This window comes from Lepidochelys olivacea (assembly GCF_965140295.1).
Source record: "Lepidochelys olivacea isolate rLepOli2 genome assembly, chromosome: 22".
Classification (NCBI taxonomy): Eukaryota; Metazoa; Chordata; order Testudines; family Cheloniidae; genus Lepidochelys; species Lepidochelys olivacea.
The window spans coordinates 6,377,729-6,400,934 of NC_140432.1; the positions used below are offsets into that span (position 1 = coordinate 6,377,729).

General features: G+C 48.2%; 1 protein-coding gene across 9 annotated transcripts in view; it reads left to right on the forward strand.

Annotated features, from left to right (window-relative positions):
• The window catches only part of ST3GAL4 (ST3 beta-galactoside alpha-2,3-sialyltransferase 4), a 188,093-nt gene that overhangs the window by 139,299 nt on the left and 25,588 nt on the right, over positions 1-23,206 (forward strand). For 7 of the 9 annotated variants that reach the window (XM_084611834.1, XM_084611835.1, XM_084611837.1 and 4 more), the window contains one exon: positions 22,805-22,883. In XM_084611834.1, the coding sequence (XP_084467960.1) occupies positions 22,805-22,883 (79 nt within the window). Of the gene's footprint in view, positions 1-2,123; positions 2,266-22,804; positions 22,884-23,206 lie in introns of those variants that run through there. The other 2 variants (XM_084611832.1, XM_084611833.1) reach the window with 2 other exon arrangements.

Below are 23,206 nucleotides of genomic sequence, written 5' to 3' on the forward strand. Positions count from 1 at the left end.
AGCACACCCCTGCTGCAGTGGATTTGGGAGACTGGTCGCCAATTAGGTCTGCCCCCATCTGGGTGGTACATCTTGCTCAGGGGTGGGGAGAGGGAGACTGGGAGTGGGATGAGGGGGACTCTGAAGGAAAGCACTTTGAGTCACATTGTGAGATGTGCTCTCTGTAGCCCTCTCCTTGTGGTGAGAAGTTTGTGTTTTTCCAGACTAGATGCGGGGGGATCCTCTCCTTAATATAAGGCTCTGACTGCGGCATTAACAGTCTGGGCTGGGGTGAGTGGTTGTGAAGTAGCTACTGCTTCAGAAGGTCATTTCGTGCCCCAGGGTATCCCAGGCTGCACTGAAAGGTGGTAATCTCTGGCTAAATTACCTTTCCCAGGAAAATCTGTTAACTCTCTTGATTTGGGTAGCTCCAGATTTAAACCCCAGCACATGACTCCATGGGATGAGCCCCAAAGGGTGCTATTGAAATACTCCTTTCCTTGACTGTGGGGGATGACCACACTGTAGTTATGGGGGTGGGGAAGGGCCCCATTGTTACACTTTGCCCTGGTCCACTCTCGGAGTTTAGGTCGAATTTAGCAGCGTTAAATCGATGTAAACCTGCACCCATCCACACGATGAAGCCCTTTTTTTCGACTTAAAGGGCTCTTAAAATCGATTTCCTTAATCCACCTCTGACAAGTGGATTAGCGCTTAAATCGGCCTTGCCGGGTCGAATTTGGGGTACTGTGGATGCAATTAGGCGGTATTGGCCTCCGGGAGCTATCCCAGAGTGCTCTATTGTGACCGCTGTGGACAGCACTCTCAACTCAGATGTACTGGCCAGGTAGACAGGAAAAGGCCCACGAACTTTTGAATTTCAGTTTCCTGTTTGCATGGTCACCTGCAGCTTGCCACGCTGGCCAGAGCTCATCAGCAGAGGTGACCATGATGGAGTCCCAGAATCTCAAAATCCAGCATGGACCGAACGGGAGGTACGGGATCTGATCGTTGTATGGGGAGAGGAATCCGTGCTATCAGAACTCCGTTCCAGTTTTCGAAATGCCAAAACATTGTCAAAATCTCCCAGGGCATGAAGGACAGAGGCCATAACAGGGACCCGAAGCAATGCCGCGTGAAGCTTAAGGAGCTGAGGCAAGCCTACCAGAAAACCAGAGAGGCAAACGGCCGCTCCGGGTCAGAGCCCCAAACATGCCGCTTCTATGATGAGCTGCATGCCATTTTAGGGGGTTCAGCCACCACTACCCCAGCCGTGTTGTTTGACTCCTTCAATGGAGATGGAGGCAGCACAGAGGCAGGTTTTGGGGACGAGGAAGATGATGATGATGAAGTTGTAGATAGCTCACAGCAAGCAAGCGGAGAAACCGGTTTTCCTGACAGCCAGGAACTGCTTCTCACCCTGGATCTGGAGGCAGCCCCCCCCCCTGGACCCACCCGAGGCTGCCTCCCGGACCTGTCAGGCAGAGAAGAGATCTCCGGTGAGTGTACCTTTTAAAATACCATACATGGTTTAAAAGCAAGCATGTTTAATGATTAATTTGCCCTGGCATTTGCAGTTCTCCTGGATGTATTCCCAAAGCCTTTGCAAAAGGTTTCTGGGGAGGGCAGCCTTATTGCGTCCTCCATGGTAGGACACTTTACCACACCAAGCCAGTAGCATGTACTCGGGAATCATTGTAGAACAAAGCATTGCAGTGTATGTTTGCTGGCGTTCAAACAACCATCCTTTCTTTATCTCTCTGTGTTATTCTCAGGAGAGTGAGATATCATTCATGGTCACCTAGTTGAAATAGGGTGCTTTTCTTAAGAGGACATGCAAAGGTACCCGTTTCTGCTGGGCTGTTTGCCTGTGGCTGAACAGAAATGTTCCCCGCTGTTAGGCGGGGGGTGAGGGGCTAGCCACGTGGTGGGGGGAGGCAAAATGCGACCTTGGAACGAAAGCACATGTTCTGTGGCTGTAATGTTAACAGCAAGGTTGACCGTGAAAGAGTGTAGCCATTGTTCTAGAAAATGTGTTTTTTTAAATTCCACTACCTCTTTTTTTTTTCTCCACCAGCTGCATGTGTTTCAATGATCACAGGATCTTCTCCTTCCCAGAGGCTAGTGAAGATTAGAAGGCGAAAAAAACGCACTCGTATGAAATGTTCTCTGAGCTCATGGTGTCCTCCCACACTGACAGAGCACAGACGAATGCGTGGAGGCAGACAATGTCAGAGTGCAGGAAAGCACAAAATGATCGGGAGGAGAGGTGGCGGGCTGACGAGAGTAAGTGGCGGGCTGAAGACAGGGCTGAAGCTGAAAGGTGGTGGCAGCGTGATGAGAGGTGGCAGGATTCAATGCTGAGGCTGCTGGAGGATCAAACCAGTATGCTCCAGCGTATGGCTGACCTGCAGGAAAGGCAGCAGGAGCACAGACTGCCACTACAGCCCCTGTGTAACCAACCGCCCTCCTCCCCAAGTTCCATAGCCTGCTCACCCAGACACCCAAGAACGCGGTGGGGGGGGCCTCTGGCCCCCCAGCCACTCCACCCCAGAGGATTGCCCAAGCAACAGAAGGCTGGCATTCAATAAGTTTTAAAGTTTTAAACTTTTAAAGTGCTGTGTGGCCTTGTCCTTCCCTCCTCCACCATCCCTCCTGGTGCTTCTCTCCTCCACCACCCCTCTTGGTAGTTATCCCCCTATTTGTGTGATGAATGAATAAAGAATGCATGAATGTGAAGCAACAATTACTTTATTGCCTCTGCAAGCGGTGATCGAAGGGAGGAGGGGAGATTGCTTTGCTTACAGGGAAGTAGAGTGAACCCAGGAGCGGTGGGTTTCATCAAGGAGAAACAACTAGAATTTTCACACTGTAGCCTGTCCAGTCATGAAACTGGTTTTCAAAGCTTCTCTGATGCGTACCGTGCCCTCCTGTGCTCTTCTAACCACCCTGGTGTCTGGCTGTGCGAAACCAGCAGCCAGGCGATTTGCCTCAACCTCCCACCCCGCCATAAATGTCTCCCCCTTACTCTCGCAGATATTGTGGAGCACACAGCAAGCAGTAATAACAGTGGGAATATTGGTTTCACTGAGGTCTAAGCGAGTTCGTAAATTGCGCCAGCGCGCCTTTAAACGTCCAAATGCACATTCTACCACCATTCTGCACTTGCTCAGCCTGTAGTTGAACAGCTCCTGACCACTGTCCAGGCTGCCTGTGTACGGCTTCATGAGCCATGGCATTAAGGGGTAGGCTGGGTCCCCAAGGATACATATAGGCATTTCAACGTCCCCAACGGTTATTTTCTGGTCTGGGAATAAAGTCCCTTCCTGCAGCTTTTGAAACAGACCAGAGTTCCTGAAGATGCGAGCGTCATGCACCTTTCCCGGCCATCCCACGTTGATGTTGGTGAAACGTCCCTTGTGATCCACCAGAGCTTGCAGCACTATCGAAAAGTACACCTTGCGGTTTATGTACTCGCCGGCTTGGTGCTCCGGTGCCAAGATAGGGATATGGGTTCCGTCTATGGCCCCACCACAGTTAGGGAATCCCATTGCAGCAAAGCCATCCACTATGACCTGCACATTTCCCAGGGTCACTACCCTTGATATCAGCAGATCTTTGATTGCGTTGGCTACTTGCATCACAGCAGCCCCCACAGTAGATTTGCCCACTCCAAATTGATTCCCAACTGACCGGTAGCTGTCTGGCGTTGCAAGCTTCCACAGGGCTATCGCCACTCGCTTCTCAACTGTGAGGGCTGCTCTCATCTCGGTATTCTTGCGCCTCAGGGCAGGGGAAAGCAAGTCACAAAGTTCCATGAAAGTGCCCTTACGCATGCGAAAGTTTTGCAGCCACTGGGAATCATCCCAGACCCGCAACACTATGCGGTCCCACCAGTCTGTGCTTGTTTCCCGAGCCCAGAATCGGCGTTCCACTGCATGAACCTGCCCCATTAGCACCATGATGCCCACATTGCCAGGGCCCGTGCTTTGAGATAAGTCTGTGTCCATGTCCTCATCGCTCACGTTACCGCGCTGACGTCGCCTCCTCGCCCGGTATCGCTTTGCCAGGTTCTGGTGCTGCATATACTGCTGGATAATGCGCGTGGTGTTTAATGTGCTCCTAATTGCCAAAGTGAGCTGAGCGGCCTCCATGCTTGCCTTGGTATGGCGTCCGCACAGAAAAAAGGCGCGGAACAATTGTCTGCCGTTGCCCTGACAGAGGGAGGGGTGACTGACGACATGGCTTACAGGGTTGGCTTACAGGGAATTAAAATCAACAAAGGGGGTGGCTTTGCGAGAAACTGAATGGCCCCCTCAAGGATAGAACTCAAAACCTCAATGATAGAACTCAAAACTGGGTTTGGCAGGCCGTTGATTTCACGGAGGGAAGGAAGAGAAAATGAATACAAAACAAATCTGGTCTATTTCTTGTTTTGAGCCACTTCATCTATCTTTATACATCTTGTTGGCAGCAGACTGTGCAGTACGACCGCTAGCTGTCATCATCTCCTGGGTGCTCGGCGGAAGACGGTGCAGTATGACAACTAAGGTGAAACTTAAAAGGGAAAGACCAGGCTGAGTCACTCCCATGTTTGCCCAGGTGCCCGATTAAAAGAGCACCCAGGACTACGTTGATGACTGCTACCAGTCATACTGCACCGTCTGCTGCCACAAGGCAATTAACTGCTGCTGTGTAGCAATGCAGTACCGTGTCTGCCAGCACCCAGGAGACGTACGGTGACAGTGAGCTGAGCGGGCTCCATGCTTGCTGTGGTATGGTGTCTGCACAGGTAACTCAAGAAAAAGGCACGAAACGATTGTCTGCCCTTGCTTTCACGGAGGGAAGGAGGGAGGGAACGGGGGCCTGACGATATGTACCCAGAACCACCCGCGACAATGTTTTAGCCCCATCAGGCACTGGGATTTCTACCCAGAATTCAGATGGGCAGTGGAGACTGCGGGAACTGTGGGATAGCCACCCACAGTGCAACGCTCCGGAAGTCGACGGTTGCCTCGGTCCTGTGGAAGCACTCCGCCGACTACATGCACTTAGAGGACGTGTGTGGGGACGCACACAATCGACTGTATAAAACCGCTTGCTACAAAACCGACTTCTATAAAGTCGACCTAATTTCGTAATGTAGACATACCCTTAGTCTCTGATCCCTTTCCATCTGCTTTTCCTTAACCCACGGAAGCTCTTCAGGAGCTGACGCTGCTATGGGAGTGTAAACTGGATTCTACTCTGCCTAATGCTTCCCATTATTTCTTATCCAAATCCGTTCTGTGACCAGTAGAGCTGTCTGCTCAAGTTCTGAGAGCAGAATGCTTAATAATTGTGACCAGAGCTGGGTGAATAACTAATTTATAGCTTCAGCGGCCGTTCTGAAGAATCAGCAAAACAGTTCAATTCAACCTGAACCCAATCCCAACATTCTGAAGTTTTCTAGTGAATTGAAAATGTTTTCTTTGAGCCCAAACTCCTATATTGTTTGATCAGAAATCCTGTGTTTCCGGGCACGTTTAAAAAGCTAGATTCACAGAAGGGCCAGTGGTGGCTCAGGACTTTTAGCCAAGTGGTTAGAGCACTCACCTGGGATGTGGGAGACCCTGATTCAATTCCCCTCTCCGCCTGAGGAAGAGCAGCGATTTCAGCTGAGGTCTCCCGCATCGCCCTGACTACTGTTAAAAGGGGGTGAACCTGGCCCCGGATGGGGAAAGGGGTACGTCATACGCACCACAGGAATAGAGCACTACCCTGGGGATGGGTGTTAGTGCCTCAGTGCATGACCTTCTGCCGGGATGAAACCGACGTGGCTTTGGACGGTAAGGAACAGCACCAAGCTGATTGTTCCCTCTGCGTGTGCGAGAGACTTAAAATGTGAGTTTAAAGCTCATTACCCGTCTGGTTGTTCTGCAGGCTGAGGTGGGGCTTTGATTTTTAATGCTAATAAAAGCAAGCACTTTTATTTTTTTTTTAATCAGCTGGGAAAGAGTATTTGAAATGAGTGGTGCAAACAGAGGATGAAAAGGTACAGCACACTGTCACGTCGTGGCCATAGCATTGCATTTCCCAGAACTCTGTTTCCCTCTGTACCTAGGGCTCCACCCCGGAGGATGGCCAGAGTCCCACGAGAGGCACTCCGCACCTTGCAGGGTCAAGCCCAGCATGGTGCCGGCACTGAAGGAGATGGGAGTCTTTAGAGTGGGCCTGATCCATAACTCATTGACATCAATGGAAAAGCTCCCATTGATTGGCTGACTCTTGGCCCTTTAAAATGGGGACTGTGGAATGGACTGCTGCTGGCTAAACCCCAAGTGGCTAAGAGGAGGCAGCTAATAACTGCAGGAGCCTAAAAGTTAAATGCCGTACATGGGCCCCTTGTGAGATCACTACAGAATGGGAGGGTGTCGTGGAAGGATCCATGGGAGATAGGAATCCTAGTGCTGTGGGCTGCCCAGAATCACCTGGGTGTTAGAGAAGGTGCAAGAGGTGGTAGCTGACATGTCTATATGCTCCCTTCCTGTGTGAGGGCATGAATTAGAAGCTGGACCCTATGCTTGCGCTCCCATTGCTGACTAGTGCCTGCTTCGTCTGGTGGCCCTTCCCCTCCCCATTGCAGGAGACCACAGCACAGAGCCAGGGTGATGCTGGCAGTAAAATATATTTGCTTTTTGCATACCTGCCCCTAACAGCTCTCTTCAGGGTGTCGCTTAGTCAACAAACTCAGCATTCCTCTGACAACTTTGCTTCCTGGCTTGGTGGGAACTTACAGGAAGCGGTGGGGCTGAAAAGTCCCTGAGGTATGTTGTGTCCTTATGCTGACCTTGTGATGCACAGGCTCTGCCCTTTCTGTGTAGCCATAACTAGACATTTAAATGCTTCCTTATTTTACTGTGAAAATCGGCCATGGTAAACGTCTCCGCAGACAGGCTGGCACGTCGTAGGTACCACTGCACCACATGCCCTGCCCACTCAGCACTGCAGGGGCTCAGATCCCCTTTCCCTCTCCACAAAGCAGAGGGCTGTCTCACCGAGGAGACTCTCCGTGAGCTCCTAACAGTATGGGGTCTACAAATAGAACTGGTCAAACAAAGAAGTTTGACGAGGATTTGGCAAACAGGTCTTTTTGTTTTTGTTTTTATTTTCAAGCTAGACTGATTTTTCCCCTCCTTCCCAAGTTTTAATTTTTTCCTTTTGAAATCACTAATTTGCTGTATTTTTGCAAGTTTCAGGGGGCAGAGTTAAGGTTGGATGGGGTTGGCAATGAGTGATGAGAGTCCCAGGACATTAGAGACACAAGGCAGGTGAGGTAATAGCTTTTATGAGACCAATTTCTGTTGGTGAGAGAGAGAAGCTTTTGAGCTTACACAGAGCTCTTCTTCAGGGCTGGGAAAGGTTCCCGAGTGTCACAGCTAAAGGGACCATCAAGGTGAAGTGGCCTGTTCTCACCCCTGTAGTCATAGGACCAAAGGGTGGGGGTGAGTGGGTTTCAGATTGTCCTAGTGAGCCATAAATCCAGAAGGATTCCCTTGCAGTAGGAATTGGCTGGCTCTCTTCTGTTTAATTCCAGGCATTTTAATGTTAGGTGGGGTTTTTTTCCTTGAAGCTGTCGAATTTTATTGGTGTCATACCATGTTCTGGGTGCTAGCTGGACACATTCTCAAACATAACTCTCTTCCTTTTTACCAAAGTACTTTTGTTTAGACATTGGATGAAATTCTTACAAGTGCAAGAGGCCTTGTGACGCCTAGCTAGTCCTTGTGCTCGTCTGCAAAGAGGGGGATTTCACCGTTTACTCTGCTCCCGGGTCCTAATTCTACCCCTTTATCCCACCTGAAACAATTCTCCTCTTCCTCCTTTGCACTTCCACACTTCGGATGCCTGCTCCGAGCGCCACCCTCCCTGAACCTGTGCTGACTAGCTTTGCCTTCAGCTGCCTGGTGACTGTTGTGCTACCTTGCTCAGGTGGAATTTGCTTTGCTTTGTCAAAGTCACGCTTGTTGGCAGGTCAGTGAAGCCCTTAACAGCTCAGCCGCCGGTGCATCTGAAAGAAAACAGTCCTGCAGGGACCTATAGTAAAGAACAGACTTGTCAGACACATAGATGAACATCATTTGTTGGGAAAGAGTCAACATGGTTTTTGTAAAGGGAAATCACGCCTCACCAATCTACTAGAATTCTTTGAGGGGGGGTCAACAAGCATGTGGACAAGAGGGATCCAGTGGATATAGTGTATTTAGATTTTCAGAAAGCCTTTGAAAAGGTCCCTCACCAAAGGCTCTTAAGCAAAGTAAGCAGTCATGGGATAAGAGGGAAGGTCCTCTCAGGGATTGGTAACTGGTTAAAAGATAGGAAACAAAGGGCAGGAATAAATGGTCAGTTTTCAGAATGGAGAGAGGTAAATAGTGGTGTCCCCCAGGAGTCTGTACTGGGCCAGTCCTATTCAACGTATTCATAAATGATCTGGAAAAAGGGATAAACAGTGAGGTGGCAAAATTTGCAGATGATACAAAATTGCTGAAGATAGTTAAGTCCAAAGCAGACTGCGAAGAGCTACAAAGGGGTCTCATAAAACTGGGTGAGTGGGCAACAAAATGGCAGATGAAATTCAGTGTTGATAAATGCTAAGTAATGCACAGTGGAAAACATAATCTCAACTATACATATAAAATGATGGGGTCTGAATTAGCTGTTACCACTCAAGAAAAAGATCTTGGAGTCATTGTGGATAGTTCCCTGGAAACATCCACTCAGTGTGCAGCGGCAGTCAAAAAAGTGAACAGAATGTTGGGCATCATTAAGAAAAGGATTGATAATAAGACAGAAAATATCCTATTGCCTCAATATAAATCTGTGGTACACCCACACCTCGAATACTGAGGGCAGATGTGGTCGCCCCTTCTCAAAAAAGATGTATTGGAATTGCAAAAGGTACTGAAAAGGGCAACAAAAATGATTAGGGGGATGGAACAGCTGTTCTATGAGGAGAGATTAATAAGACTGGGACTTTTCAGCTTGGAAAAGAGTCGACTAAGGGGGGATATGATAGAGGTCTATAAAATCATGACTGGTGAGGAGAAAGTAAAGAAGGAAGTGTTATTTACTCCTTCTCATAACACAAGAACTAGGGGTCACCCAATTAAATTAATAGGCAGCATGTTTAAAACAAACAAAAGGAAGTATTTCTTCACATAACACACAGTCAACCAGTGGAACTCCTTGCCAGAGGATTTTGTGAAGGCCAAGACTATAACAGGGTTCAAAAAAGAACTAGATAAATTCATGGAGCATAGGTCCATCAATGGCTATTAGCTAGGATGGGCAGGAATGGTGTCCCTAACCTCTGTTTGCCAGAAGCTAGGAATGGGTGACAGGGGATGGATCGCTGGATGATTACTGTTCTGTTCATTCCCTCTGGGGCACCTGGCATTGGCCACTGTGGGAAGACAGGATACGGGGCTAGATGGACCTTTGGTCTGAGCCAGTTGGGCTGTTCTTAAGTTCTTATGACCTCTGTGTTCAGTCAGGAGACTGCTGCAAGGCATGGCTTGTTACATTGCCTGGTCATGTGATGGCTGAGCTCAGTTTCACGCTGCCAGCTCTTCCTGCCACAGCTGTGTTGGGGCAACAACGCCCACTGTGATTTGCACCTGTGACTGGGCCAGTACATGCAGGGACTCTCGAAGCATCTGTCTCATCGTTTCCAACACTGTGGGTGGGTTGCAGGAGCTATGGGGTACCTTCCCAATCTGAGGCACTGCAGTGTGGGATGCAGGAGGACAGGTTGAATCAATGCAGCTGCAGAGCTCATGGCTTCTGTGCCACAAGAAGAGAAATGGTTATACATTGTCATAGGTTTTAAGGCCAGATCACCATGGTGATCCTCTACTCAATTGTGGTCACCAGGGCAGATCTTCAGAAAGGCATCCAGTTTTGAACTTAGCCCCACTGATGCAGGAGTCTGAGCCACCAACAGAGCTATGTCGAACGATGCCAACTGCAGATCTGGGCCTGTAGGTTTAACCCGCTGGTTGCATGCTGTTGGTCTGGTGGGTTGCCAGACTGAGTGCATGGCACCAAGGCTTTTGTTGGGGTCAGTTGTATTGAGGAATGTAATGGGCATATTTCTGACAGAAGTAGTAGCGGGGGTTGTTCATATGCCTAGGCAGACTTCTTACAGACTGGGAAAATAAGAGACACTTTTAATTCAGAGATGCCCAAGAAGACAATAAAGAAAAGTGCCCTGACAGTACGATGTGATTTTAGATTGACAGCTCTTTGGGGCGGGGACTACCTTTTTGCTCTGTGTTTGTACAGCACCTAGCACGCTGGGGTGCTGGTCCATGAATAGGGTAGGTGCTACCACAATACAGAAAAGAATCATCATTGACCTCCCGGTGATCTTTGGATATGCACATGGGCTAGTTTCCAGAGTCCACCAAGCCGTGTGAAGCCTGAGCTGTGCTCTTCTGCATTGATTCGATTACCCTTGCTGCCCAGTCACTTGATGACTTTTTTTGTTTTGAGGATTGACTTTTGGGGTTTTTTTTCCCCTTCAGAAGTGACCGAGAGTTGCACCCACAGGATTTTAGCGTGTGGCAAACAAGCGATTGTTTGCCCATGCACACTGGGTTACTGTTATCCTACATCGGATTACTCAAGGCGCTCTTCAAACAAATCCAAATAAACAGCTGCAGGCGCTCATGCGCGTACTTGTACGTGGGCCCAGTTTACTTGTCTCCCATGCGTAACTGGGCGGAGTCTCCTCTGGAACTGGTCCCCCATGTAGAGGATCAGCTCCAGGCCTGTGCATCAATTAAGTCCCACTTAGCGGGCTTTTGTTGGCCTTCTGCATCCTTTTCTGGGGCACAATCCAGGCCCTGCTTTGTAGAATCCTTCCCATGGAAGATGCTATCCAACATAAGTGCTAGCTGGCCATCTTAATTGGGGATTAGAGGGTGTGTTCGGGGAGGGGAAGTCACTGAATAGATGCTCTGGGTTTTTTTGGCTTATTTATTTCTTGAAATATTAATATATCTAACCGGGTGATTTGCGCTAACAGGATTATCTGTGGCTCTGCATGCCTGTTACAAACACGTTAAACTGCTTTATGGCAAGGAGAGCAGTCAGGGCTGGTAACCAAGGTTTTATACCATACAAAACCTCTTTTGTTTCAAACCGTGGACAGGCTGGATCTCCCCCTTTCCTCGAGGAGGAGTGGCGTCAAAATCAGGAAGAAAAGCAGCAGGGTGGGAAGTGTAAGAGAGAGAGGCCAGGTTCTGTCACAGTGAATCCCCAGGGTTCTGAAAGAAGGGGCAGTGTTGTTGTGGTGTTTGTACCAGGGTGGTGCTGGAGGCCCCCCACATCAGGAAGCAGTGCTGGATCTTGTTGGGAAATTTTCGTAAGAACGTTAGAACGGCCACACTGGGTCAGACCCGTTCATCTATCCCAGCATCTTGTCTTCCAACAGTGACTGGTGCCAGGTGCATCAGAGGGAATGAACAGAACAGGGCAGTCATCAAGTGATCCATCCCCTGTGCCACCCATTCCCAGCTTCAAGCAATCAGAGGTTTAGGGCCACCCAGAGCATGGGGCTGCATCTCTCACCGTCTTGGCTAATAGCCATTGACGGATCTATCTGCCTAATTCTTTTCTGAACCCAGTTATTTTTATGGCCTTCACATCATCCCCTGGCAACAAATTCCACAGGTCGACTGTGTGTTGTGGGTCCTTATGTTTGTTTTAAGCCTTCTACCTATTAATTTCATTGGGTGACTCCTGGTTCTTGGGTTATGAGAAGGGTAATCAATACTTCCCTATTCATTTCTCCTCACCAGTCATGATTTTCTAGACTTCTGTCATATCCTCTTTAGTCATCTCTTTTGTAAGCTGAACAGTCCCAGTCTTATTAAGCTCTCCTCATATGGAAGCTGTTCCATACCCCCAATCATTTTTGGTGCCCTTCTCTGCACCTTTTCCATTTCTAATCTATCTTTTTTGAAATGGGCCACCAGAACGGCACACAGTATTCAAGGTGTGGGCTTACCACTGATTTATATAATGACATTATGATAATATGGCAGTAAGTATCTATTCCTTTTCTAATGGTTCCTAACATTCTGTTCACTTTTTTGACTGATGCTTCATGTTGGGCAGATCTTTTCAGAGAACTATGCAGGATGACTCCAAGATCTCCTTCTGGAGTGGTAACGGTTCATTTAGACCCTCCTTATTTTGTATGTATAGTGGGATTATGTTTTCCAATGTGCACTACTTTCATTTATCAAATTGAATTTCATCTGCCATTTTGTTACCCAGTCACCCAGCTATGTGAGATGCCTTTATAACTCTTCACAGTCAGCTTTGGACTTAACCATCTTGAGTAATTTTATATCATCTGCAAATTTGCCAACTCACTGTTTACCTCCTTTTCTGGATCATTTATGAATATGTTGAACAGCACAGATCCCAGTACAGATCCTTGGGTGACCCTGCTATTTACTGCTTTTTCCACTGTGAAAACTGACCATTTATTCTTACCCTTTGTTTCTTAACTTTTAACCAGTTACTGATCCATGAGAAAAAATAATGAGGAGTACTTGTGGCACCTTAGAGACTAACAAATTTATTTGAGCATAAGCTTTCGTGGGCTAAAACCCACTTCAGAGGATGCATGCAGTGGAAAGTACAGTAGGAAGATATATATATATATATATATATATGTACGCACAGAGAACATGAAACAATGGGTTTTGCCATACCCACTATAATGAGAGTGATCAGGTAAGGTGAGCTATTACCAGCAGGAGGAAAAAAAACTTTTATAGTGATAATCAGGATGGCCCATTTCCAACAGTTGACAAGAAGGTGTGAGTAATAGTAAGGGGGAAAATAAGCATGGTGAAGTAGTTTTACTTTGTGTAATGAGTCATCCGCTCCCAGTCTTTATTCAAGCCTCATTTAATGGTGTCCAGCTTGCAAATTAATTCCAATTCAGCAGTCTCTCGATGGAGTCTGTTTTTGAAGTTTTTTTGTTGAAGTATTGCAACTTTCATGACTGCCTGCTTTGCTTAAGAGCTTTTGGTGTGGGACCTTCCTTCAGAACTCTTGGGTGAATATCACTCGGTCCTGGTGATGTATTACTGTTTAATTTATCAGTTTGTTCCAAAACCTCCTCTACTGACACCTCAATCTGGGACAGTTCCTCAGATTTGTCACCTAACAAGAATGGTTTAGGCGTTGGAATCCCTCTCAGCCTCTGCAGTGAAGACCGACGCAAAGAATTAATTTAATTTCTCAGCCACAGCCTTGTCTTCCTTGAGTGCTCCTTTTGTACCCCGATCATCCAGTGGCCCCACTGAATATTTGGCAGGTTTCCTGCTTCTGATGTACTTTTTTTTTTTGCTGTTAGTTTTTGTGTCTTTTGTGTGTAGTTGCACTGCAAATTCTTTTTTGGCCTGCCTCATTATACTTCTACAGTTTTGACTTGCCGGAGTTTATGCTCCTTTCCATTTTCCTCAGTAGGATTTGACTTCCAATTTTTAAAAAGATTCCTTTTTGCCTCTAACTGCCTCTTTTACTCTATTGTTTAGCAATGGTGACATTTTGTTGATCCTATTACTGTTTTTTTTTAAATTTGGGATATACATTTAATGTGAGCCTCTATTATGGTGTTTTTAAATAGTTTCCATGGAGCTTGCAGGCATTACACTCTTGTGAGCGTTCCGTTTAATTTCCATTTAACTAGCTTCCTCATATTTGCATAGTTCTTCTTGAAGTTAAATGCTACGGTGGTTCTTTGGTATTGTTCCCCCTTACAAGGATGTTAAACTTAATGACATTGTGGTCGCTATTACTGAGCAGTTCAGCTATATTCACCTCTTGGACCAGAACTTCTGCTCCATTTAGGACTAAATCAAGAATTGCCTCTGCCCTTGTGGGATCCAGGACTAGCTGCTCCAAGAAGCAGTCATTAGTGGTGTGTGGAAATTTTATTTTTGCATCCTGTCCTGAGGTGACATGTTCCCAATAAATATGCTGATAGTTGAAAACCCCTATTATCACTGAGTTTTCTGTTTCTGTAGCCCCTCTGGTGTCCCTGAGCATTTCATAATCTTGGTCACCATCCCGGTTAGGTGGTTGGTAGTATATTCTGATTGCTATACTTTTATTATTCAAGCGTGGAATTTCAATTCCATAGAAATTCTGTTTCAACTAATCATTTTCTGTCAAAAGATCCTAGTGCATCAAAACCGAAGCTGTTCTCCAAATGGCTGGATATGAATCTCCCAACTTGAAAAAATGTTGAAAAAATTTTGAAATTATTGAAATGTATCTTTGATATTTTTGAAATGAAAAATTCTGGTTTTCTGATCTGAAACTCTGTCTCATTCAGAAGTTTCAGTGAATCAGACACACACACACACAAAAATGGCAACACCAAAACACAACATTTTGAAATGAAGTATTTCATTGGACACAAACCAAAATTTTGTTTGGGTTTTTGGTTCCCAAATAATTGAGGTTTTGACTTTGTCCCAGTTTGAGAGGGGGGGAAAAAATTGAACTCTTGACTAAGGGACGGGAAAACCATTTTCACCCAGCTTTACACAGGACCCCAGTGTGCTAGGCACTGTGTGTGTCTGCATGCATGCAGTATTGGCGTTAGGAGACATCGCCTGCCCCGAAGAGTTCACAGCGGAAGGTCCTGATCCTGCACTCTAATCCTCATGTGCAGACTCTGATACCTGTATAGTCCCAGTAAAGTCAGTGGGGCAAAGTACAGGGGCAGGGGACTGCCCATGTGGATCAGTTTGTGGGTGTAGCAAGCTGGGGGAGGAGGGCGGACAGCTGTTACATGTACTGCATCCAGCGTCCTCCGTGAACAGAGATGACAGACTGACTCAAAGCCATTTGATTGCCCAATTGATGGGACCAAATGTCTCTCAATCAAAAGGGTCTGGCTGTGAAACTAGCTTCCAGTGGAGTTCAGACTAACCCTGCTGCTGGCTGTATTCAGATGCTCTGCAAAGCTGTCCCACTAAGAGAAGGACAGACCCCCCACTCCTTCATAAGAATGGCCATACTGGGTCAGACCAAAGGTCCATCAAGCCCAGTATCCTGTCCTCTGACAGTGGCCAATGGTAGGTGCCCCAAAGGGAATGAACAAAACAGGTAATCATCCAGCGATCCATGCCCTGTCACCCAATCCCAGCTTCTGGCAAACAGAGGGTAGGGACACCCTCCAAACGTGTATACCCCAATCCTAGCCCTCTCCTTCCACAGGACAGGGAGAAGAGCAGAAGACTTAAAGTCCACTAGGGACCTCGAGATGTAGCCATTAATTATCTTGGAAGAGCTTGGATACTGCAGGGATGGGTACTGAGATGCAGTATGTTGCTCTACGGACTCCTAGTCTACTTGTGCCCCTCCTCCTTGTTTGTTATGAATACTTTGCTCTTCTCACCCATGGATGTCAAAGCACTTTACAGAAGCAAGTCAGAATACCATCTCCATTTTACAGATGGGGGATGTGACTTCCCTAAGGTCCCCCAGTGAGCCGGGAATAGAATTCAGGTCTCCAGATTCACTGTCCAGAGCCCACTCTGGTGTATTAGGCCATGACAAGGTGGCAATGAGCTACCAATGCAATGTGGCCATGAAAAAGGCAAGTGTGGTCCAAGGATGCATCTGGTGAGGTATTTCCAGTAGAAATGGGGATGTATTAATGTCATTGTAAGAGACACTGGTGAGACCTCATCTGGAATACTGGCTACAGTTCTGGTCACCCATGTTCAAGAAAGATGAATGCAAACTGGAACAGGCTCAGAGGAGGGCTACTAAGTTGGTCAGGGGAATGGAGAGCCTAAGAGTTGGGCTTGTTTAGCCTAGCAAAGCAGAGGCTCAGAGGGGATCTGATTGTTCTCCATAAATGCATTGGGGGTACGCGCCAGGGAAGCGGAAGAGCTACTGAAGCTAAAGGACAATGTTGGCACAAGAACAAACGGGGCTAAAGTGGCCATGAGTAAATTTATGCCGGAAATTAGAGGCAGGTTTCTAACAGTCAGAGGAGAGAGGCTCTGGCACAGCTTCCCACTAGGAGCAGTGGGGGCAAAAACCGGACTGGATTTAAGGTGAAGCATGCTATGTTTATGAAGGGAATTATTTGATGGGGTAGCCTGGGATAGCAGGGGACTGGACTTGATGATCCAAGAGGCCCCTTCCAGTCCTATGTTTGCATGATTCTAGTAGGTGAGGTGATCTCTTTTATTGGCCCAAGTTCTGTTGGCAGAGATGCGTTTTGGAGCTCCACAGAGCTCTTCTTCAGGTCAAACGGAAGCTTACCGGCTGAAGTCGCTCTGTAGCGAGGAGACGCTTCACCAGTGCGGCGCCTCCTGCTGGTCGTCTCGGGAATTAGCTCTTTCCTGCCCGGAGCGCCCTCTGCAGGCAGGTGTCTCGCCTGCCGCTGGCGCCCATGTCCCTCCTGGACCCCGGTGCCCCTTTACCTCAGGGTTCTGCCCCAGCAATACCCCCATGCTCTGGGTCTCCCCTCCCAGGGGAACCCCCAACCCTCTAAACCCACCTTGCCTCAGTGGCTCCTGCCAGTCGTCCTCTAGCCCCCGCTCACTGGGGCAGACTGCAGTGTAATGGCCACTCATCACTGGCAAGGGGGCAGGACCTGCTGCCTTTGCCTAGGCCCGGGCTGCTTTTACTCCTTTTCTGCAGGAGCGGGGCAGCCACCCCACTGCATGGCCCAACCAAAGCCATTGCCTCACCCACCTGGGACCAGCACGTCTGGAGCAGCGGTACAACCAAGTGACTAATTGTCGCTCCTTATTGCATGCTCTATGTGTGTGTTCTTCAGATTCCTTTCATCCAGGGCTCCGGTTCTGTTGTTCGTTCGCCTTACAGTTCAGTTGTGTTTACTCTGTATTTGATGGGCTATCAACGTTCTCTCTTATTAAATGTTTCCTTGATTCATGACTGTGGGTTTGCTTTTAAAGAGCCAATCACATTTATATGACATGACTAAACAAAAGGCAGAGGTTGGGGGCCCGGAAAGAACACAGGAATCCTTCACAGGCGTGTTGCTAACCACAATAATTCTTGACATTGCTACTCTGTAGCGCTTCTCACCTTCAAATCGCTGTCGAGCCCGCAAGCTATGAATTGCTTCCTCCCCCTGGCAGGCAGGTAGTATGCTAATCCTACAGCTGGGGAAACTCGACAAAACAATGAAGTTACGAGTGTGCCTTCTTCAATAAATTGGCCTGGTTTTGCTCTTGTTTCGACCAGTGTCACTGCGGTGATGTCCGTGGAATTGCTTATGATTTTCACCCATGGCAGCCCCGGTATTGTCACCTGTAGACACAGGTATTTGTGTACACCACAAGTCTATGTGTGGTGGGGGTCCAACTCGAGTGCTGATTTTCTCTTGGTTACTCTTTTTCTTACTTCGTGAAGGGTTTCCAGTGAGATGAGAGCTGGTGAAGGGGCCAGATGGACCACCCTGGAGACCAAAGTGTTCTGTTTACCCCCAGCACAGCTGCTGTGCAGACACTGCAAAGGTGCTAACTGCCCCTCCAGGATGCTTCTGTGCTGCTCTAGGGACCAGCCCTAGGTGTCAGACCCCCGATACAGCCAGCCCTCGACCTATCTGCAGAGATGGCCGGCTGCTGCCAATTGTGCGTGTGGGAAATGTGGACAAGACTGAGACCCAGCAAACTCATTTCACGTAGACCACTGAACGGCCATGCTGGACATTCAGAGCTATAGCCCAGGTTTCAGTCCTATTTACTGGTGTGTGAGGTCTGGTTAGGACGGCCCCAGAGTGCATGGATCTCCAACCTGCTACAGTGCAACAGAGCTGGATGCTATCTTTATGTTCTTGTCTCTCAGGAGCTGCTCTTATCCCATCCAGTGGAGGAAGCATTGGGCTGGGAACAAACCAGGCTGGGACAATAAGAACCCAACTCTTCTGGGTCTTTTTGGGAGTGGGAAAGGGGATGTTTGAGACAGCTTCATGAACTCAGTTTTCTTAGGATGGGGGAATCCCATGGAAAGGTTTGTGCCTGGCGACGTCTCCAGCCTCTGCGAGAGGAGGGGATATTCTGCAAGCTGAACCTTGCTCTTGAGAACCTTCCATCCCAGGTGGGTGTGGGAAGCAGGAATGTCGTGCAAAGCAGCTGAATGTGTAGAGGTTCGGTTGAACCCAGTGTCCTAGGTGGTGAGGTTCAGCGATCATTGGTTATTGTGTAGCACAACGACTTACAAAACAAACCTCACACGTTCCTCCATCTTTTTTGATGCCATTCTTCATTTTGAAGCATTTTTTGCCATGGCTGTAGATTAGTAGGTGCAGCGTGTGGGTGGTTGGGATTACAGAGGAAGAGTCTGGTCTAGTGACCAAAGAATGGAGCTGGAAGGCAAGGATCCAGGTTCTGTCTCTAGATCTCCCACTGACTTGGGGCTAGTCATTTGACTTCTATACCTCACTTTCCCTGTCTGTAAAATGGGGACACTCTTGCTGACCTACTGTTGAGGATGAGCTGAGGCAGAATTAGGGTTTGGTTAGCACTGTGAGTTTCCAGCAAAGAAATGTGGCAGAAAAGTGCCAATGTTCTATATTAAGATCTCCTCACCTGGTGAGCGTTTTAGGTGGATGATCCACCCTGGTGCTCAGGGTGCATCCAACCCAGCTGCAAAGACTCCCTTCAGCTGTGTGGCTTCACTGGGCAATGAGACAGATGGGCAGTGATGTTGTGGGAAATTAGAGCACACCCTTTTGGGTGGGGTCCAGAGGCACACAGCTGAATGCCCGGTGAGTATAATCAGCTGAGATTAAACTCACTGGCAGTGAACCCTGCCCCTCCAGAAACGCACTTCCTGCATTGTTTTGCATTTGTAATGACACAATACATGGGGTAAAAGGCAGACGCCCACTGTCCGTGGTGGCCTAGCTGTAATGTCAGCCAGAGGGCTCAGCTCTGAACTTCCACTCTGAACATCTTTGTCGGCAAATGCCCATGTGTTGATCCCCAAATGGCCTGTGAAAATGGTTTTGGTCTATCAGAAACCTGCCTGCCAAGCAAGATTCTATCCTTTGCTGCCAGCTTGCATAGCGGGCTGCTGGGGAACCAGCACTTCCTGGGTCCACAGCTCCAGGGCAACCTAGCCTTGTGGACAGTGCCAGGCTGGGGACCCCAGACCTTCCTAGAGTCCAGAGCTGCAAGGCAGTCCTGCCATGCCAGGGTTTCCAGGCTCACTGCTGTGGATCTGGGTTCCTGAAAGCCCCAGCTCTAATCAGGATTGACTCCCAGATCTGCAGCAGGGAACCTGCGGACAATGACGACTTTCAGACTCCCTGCCCTAGAGTTGCAGACCCCAGGAGCCCCAACAGCTGCTGACTGAAATTTCTTGTCAGGTTTACAGCCCTAGTGAAACTGACAAGACTGTCAGTCAGCAGCTGCCCTGGTTCTGGGGAGCAGGTCTTGTTTGGGGTCGGTATTTCCAAAACCTTTTTTTTTTTTTTTTAAGATTTGTGGTTCATGGGAAATTTTGAAAAAAAAACAAACCAGTTTACATTCAAAGTGTGGAACGAAAACAATCAAAATATTGACATGTCCCAGGAACCAGAAATCCCTGGTTTTGGGCAGCTCCTTGGTGAAGTATCACATTGCTCAGCAGTGCCCCCTCCAGTTGATCTGTAGAATGGCGTGTATGGGCTATGAGAAGAGTCAAATCTGCTCCGCCTGGGCAGGACAGAAGGTAGGCATGCACCCTGTTGACCTGCAAAATGGCCTTGCAGCGCAGGTGTAGGTGAAATGGTGGCACAGGGGTAAGGCTGTAGCCTTTGATACTGGAGGGCGTGGGTTCCAATCCTAGCACTGCTGTGGAGCAGCGTGGCCTTTTATCAGACTTAGACGGCTATAATGGTCCCTTTTGGCCTTGGAATCCATGTAGGTAAGGAGTGGGGAAGAGTCGGACGGAGACAATTGCTGGAGTTAAACTCCTGTCCAAGGTGGGTGTGAAGAGGAAATCTTATTCCAGGGCATATTTATCAGCAGAGACTTTCTGGGGCTGTTCTCTGGAGCATTAAGCAGGTATTATTATCTGCTAGGATGGAGTAGGTGAGTCCTGCACACTCAATCCCCTGCAGTTGGTAAGGTCACCCTTGGTCCTTTGTTACTTCTCGGGTGTCTTATCGATGGCCTGGGCAGCCCTGCTGGTGGTCAGATAGCAGAAGGCTCAAGAGATTGCTCGTAAGAGGTGGCTGTTGCAGATGGGCCGAGGCTGGAAGAGACTGTGAGTTACCCCTCTCTGCCACTGATGGGGCCTCGGGCATTGGTGCACCTCGGTCCCGTTTCTTCTCTGCACACAATAGCTTAGTCTCCTGAGGTTAGCCATACTGGGGTGTCATTTCACCTGTTGGGTTTAGTGCGTGGGTGCTGGCTGATGGTGGCCTGTGATATACAGGAGGTCAGACTAGATGATCGAGTGATCACTTCAGCTCTTAAAACGCTGCGATTCTTGAACACAGGGCAAAGAGCCAGGCCCAGACCCAGAAAGATTATGATGTAAGTACAAGGCAGAAGAGAATGGCTGGCTACAGCCAGACAGGGGAGAACAAGGAAACAATGAGGCCATATTGGTGACAGGCAATGGTCACAGCACCCCAGCTGATTGGGTCCTGGCAAGTGAAGTATCCTCTTCCCCTGCATGTGGTGGTTCTAGATCCAAGATAAGGCACGTTGACGGGGCAGTGCAGGGGTAAAGAGAAGAACAAAGCCTCTCTAAGCCTGTCCTTTTGGCACCTGTTCCCCAGCACTTACATTCACTTAGCGAGGGAATAAATTCCAGGGTGTGTTGAGGCTCTGAGGAGCCGCATGGTTATGAAATTAATTTGTTCCGTCCTGTAATGATTCGTGGCATATCCCCAGCAATTTAGGATGGGAATTGCTTGTAACGAGCGGTGCCTCCCCGCCCCGAATAAAGGTGGCTTTAGATTAGTTTTGTTTGGCTTTTGCTGGCCAAGATGGTGACTGCTGAGTGCAGGCGGGAATGGGGGTGAAATGAGGATTGTGTGGCAAAGTAAACATTGACCTTAGAGTGGTCAGGGAGTGGGGAGAGCTTAACCACTGGCTCCCACTGCCTTGGAAGAGTTTTAGACTGCTCAGGGATGTGAGAACGCTCAGCTTTGTCCTGCCAGTGACTAAGGATCAGCAAGACGGATGCATGGAGCCAAGGTCATTTTGGAAGAATGTCCTGGCCTGGTTTGCTGGCACCCTTCCCTGCTGCTCCAGAGGGGTGTCTGCCTCTGCGGAGATCCACGGCAGCCTAAAGATTTCAAGGAAACATGACTTAATTGTGGAATCATTCAGGAACCCAAGTAATAAATCAAGCGACTGAGCTGTTGAAAATCACTCGGCTTGTAGACACCTGCTCTGAAAAAAATAAACATGCTGTACATGGGTGGGGAAGGCCTGCTCATTATATTTCCTTAATTAACCACAAAGAGATCATTAGGAAGGTGGTTTCAAACCTTTTCCACTGAGATCTTCCACCCTGGTGCAGTCACCCGATGCGTCGCAGGGCGGCTTTCCGAAGAACTCAGAGTGAGTGCACAAGTCTTTAGAAAACACACAGCACCAGCCAAGCCTCTTTCCAAGTGGATGGCTGGATCAAAGGAATCTGGTTCTTTCCGAGTACGTGGAATCCGACGTGATGTGTGCTGCTTTAATACCTGCCTGTTCGGTCTGATCTGCTTGGCTCCTTGGTGATGCATCAGCTCTGCAGCTGTCTGCTTGGTTCAGGAGTTGCAAAGCCCATCTGGTGCGTGGTGCAGACCCAGAGTCTGTCAGTCTGGGTGGTCGCTGTCTCTCACTTTGTGTGTGTGTGGAATTATTTTTTAAAAATGTGAATTGAAAATAAAGGTGGCTTAACCCCATCCTGCAAAGTTAGGACGAGAGAAAGTATTCCCATCTAATTTATTTTGATAACAACATGGAGAGAACTCTTCAATGGGGAAAACTTTCTCTGTGCAGCCTTGAGCTTCTAACTCTTCATGTTTTAACTCAGAACCTCATAAATAATCTATGTTTAGCTGTACTGTGCATCAGGGATTCCATGGGAAGTGAAGTACAGTTGTTAGCCTCTATCTACAATACCCTGTGGAATAATATGCAGCTGCATCAATATAATGTTATGTGAATATGGATTAGAAGCGCATATGTATAGTTAGGTGGGTTTTTTTTAGTAAGTGCTTAACAGTTGACCTACAGCATTTCATGGCATATAACATTTGTGAACTACACCTAAGCTCATCTGTAGGACATCTGAAGTCCTGTTTCTGTAACATTAATACATTTTGTTCATATGGAACAAAACACATTTTTTCAAAGAGAAATTTCAACGGTTTTGATTTTTTTCGTGCTGAAGGGCATGTATAATTTAAACACCCATCTGTAATCTCTCTGCATAGAAATCTTCCAAAGTCTCATGTTCAACCGTGACGTACGCTCCTAATTCACAGAGGCACTTTTGAATCCCTGAGTGTGTGACCAGATGATGTATATGATCAGCATCTGCCTGCCTCTGTGTGTGTGTGTGTGTGTGTGTGTGATTGCTAACATAAAATCTTAACTGCTATCATCACTATGACACAGGCCACACTAATGCAAGTGCTTCCATGGCACTGAATACCCGTAGGCAGGACTTTCAGTGCCACATAGCCTGGAGGGGGAGGAGGAGGGATGTGTGCAGGGTGACCAGATGTTCTGCCTGGCAGGTACCTCAAAGCGTCTTCCTCTTCCCCCTCTAGGTGACCAGCAGTGGCCGCGATGAGAGCAATAGCCACCGGGTGGCACCTCACCTGCTGATAAAAATGATCAACAAGTCCCGTAAGTCCTTGTCGCTTTGCGTTCTTTCCCTGAGACGGGTTTGCAGGGTCATGGATGATTCATATACAGAATGGTATTTAATACTGACTGGTAGCACTATGGCAACCCCCCAAACTGGGGAAGGGACAAGGTGGGTGTCAGAAACCAAGGCAAGGATGGCTGGGCCCAACAGTCAGAGCCAGAATCAGGAGTCAAGAGCAGGATCGGCACAAGGCAGGAGTAGGGCTGGGAGCCAGGCTGGACCCAGAGCAGGGCTGGAGCAGGCTGAGGCCTGTGGTCTGTCCCCACCGTCAGGCAGGGGAGGGTTCCAAGCTACGAAGTGA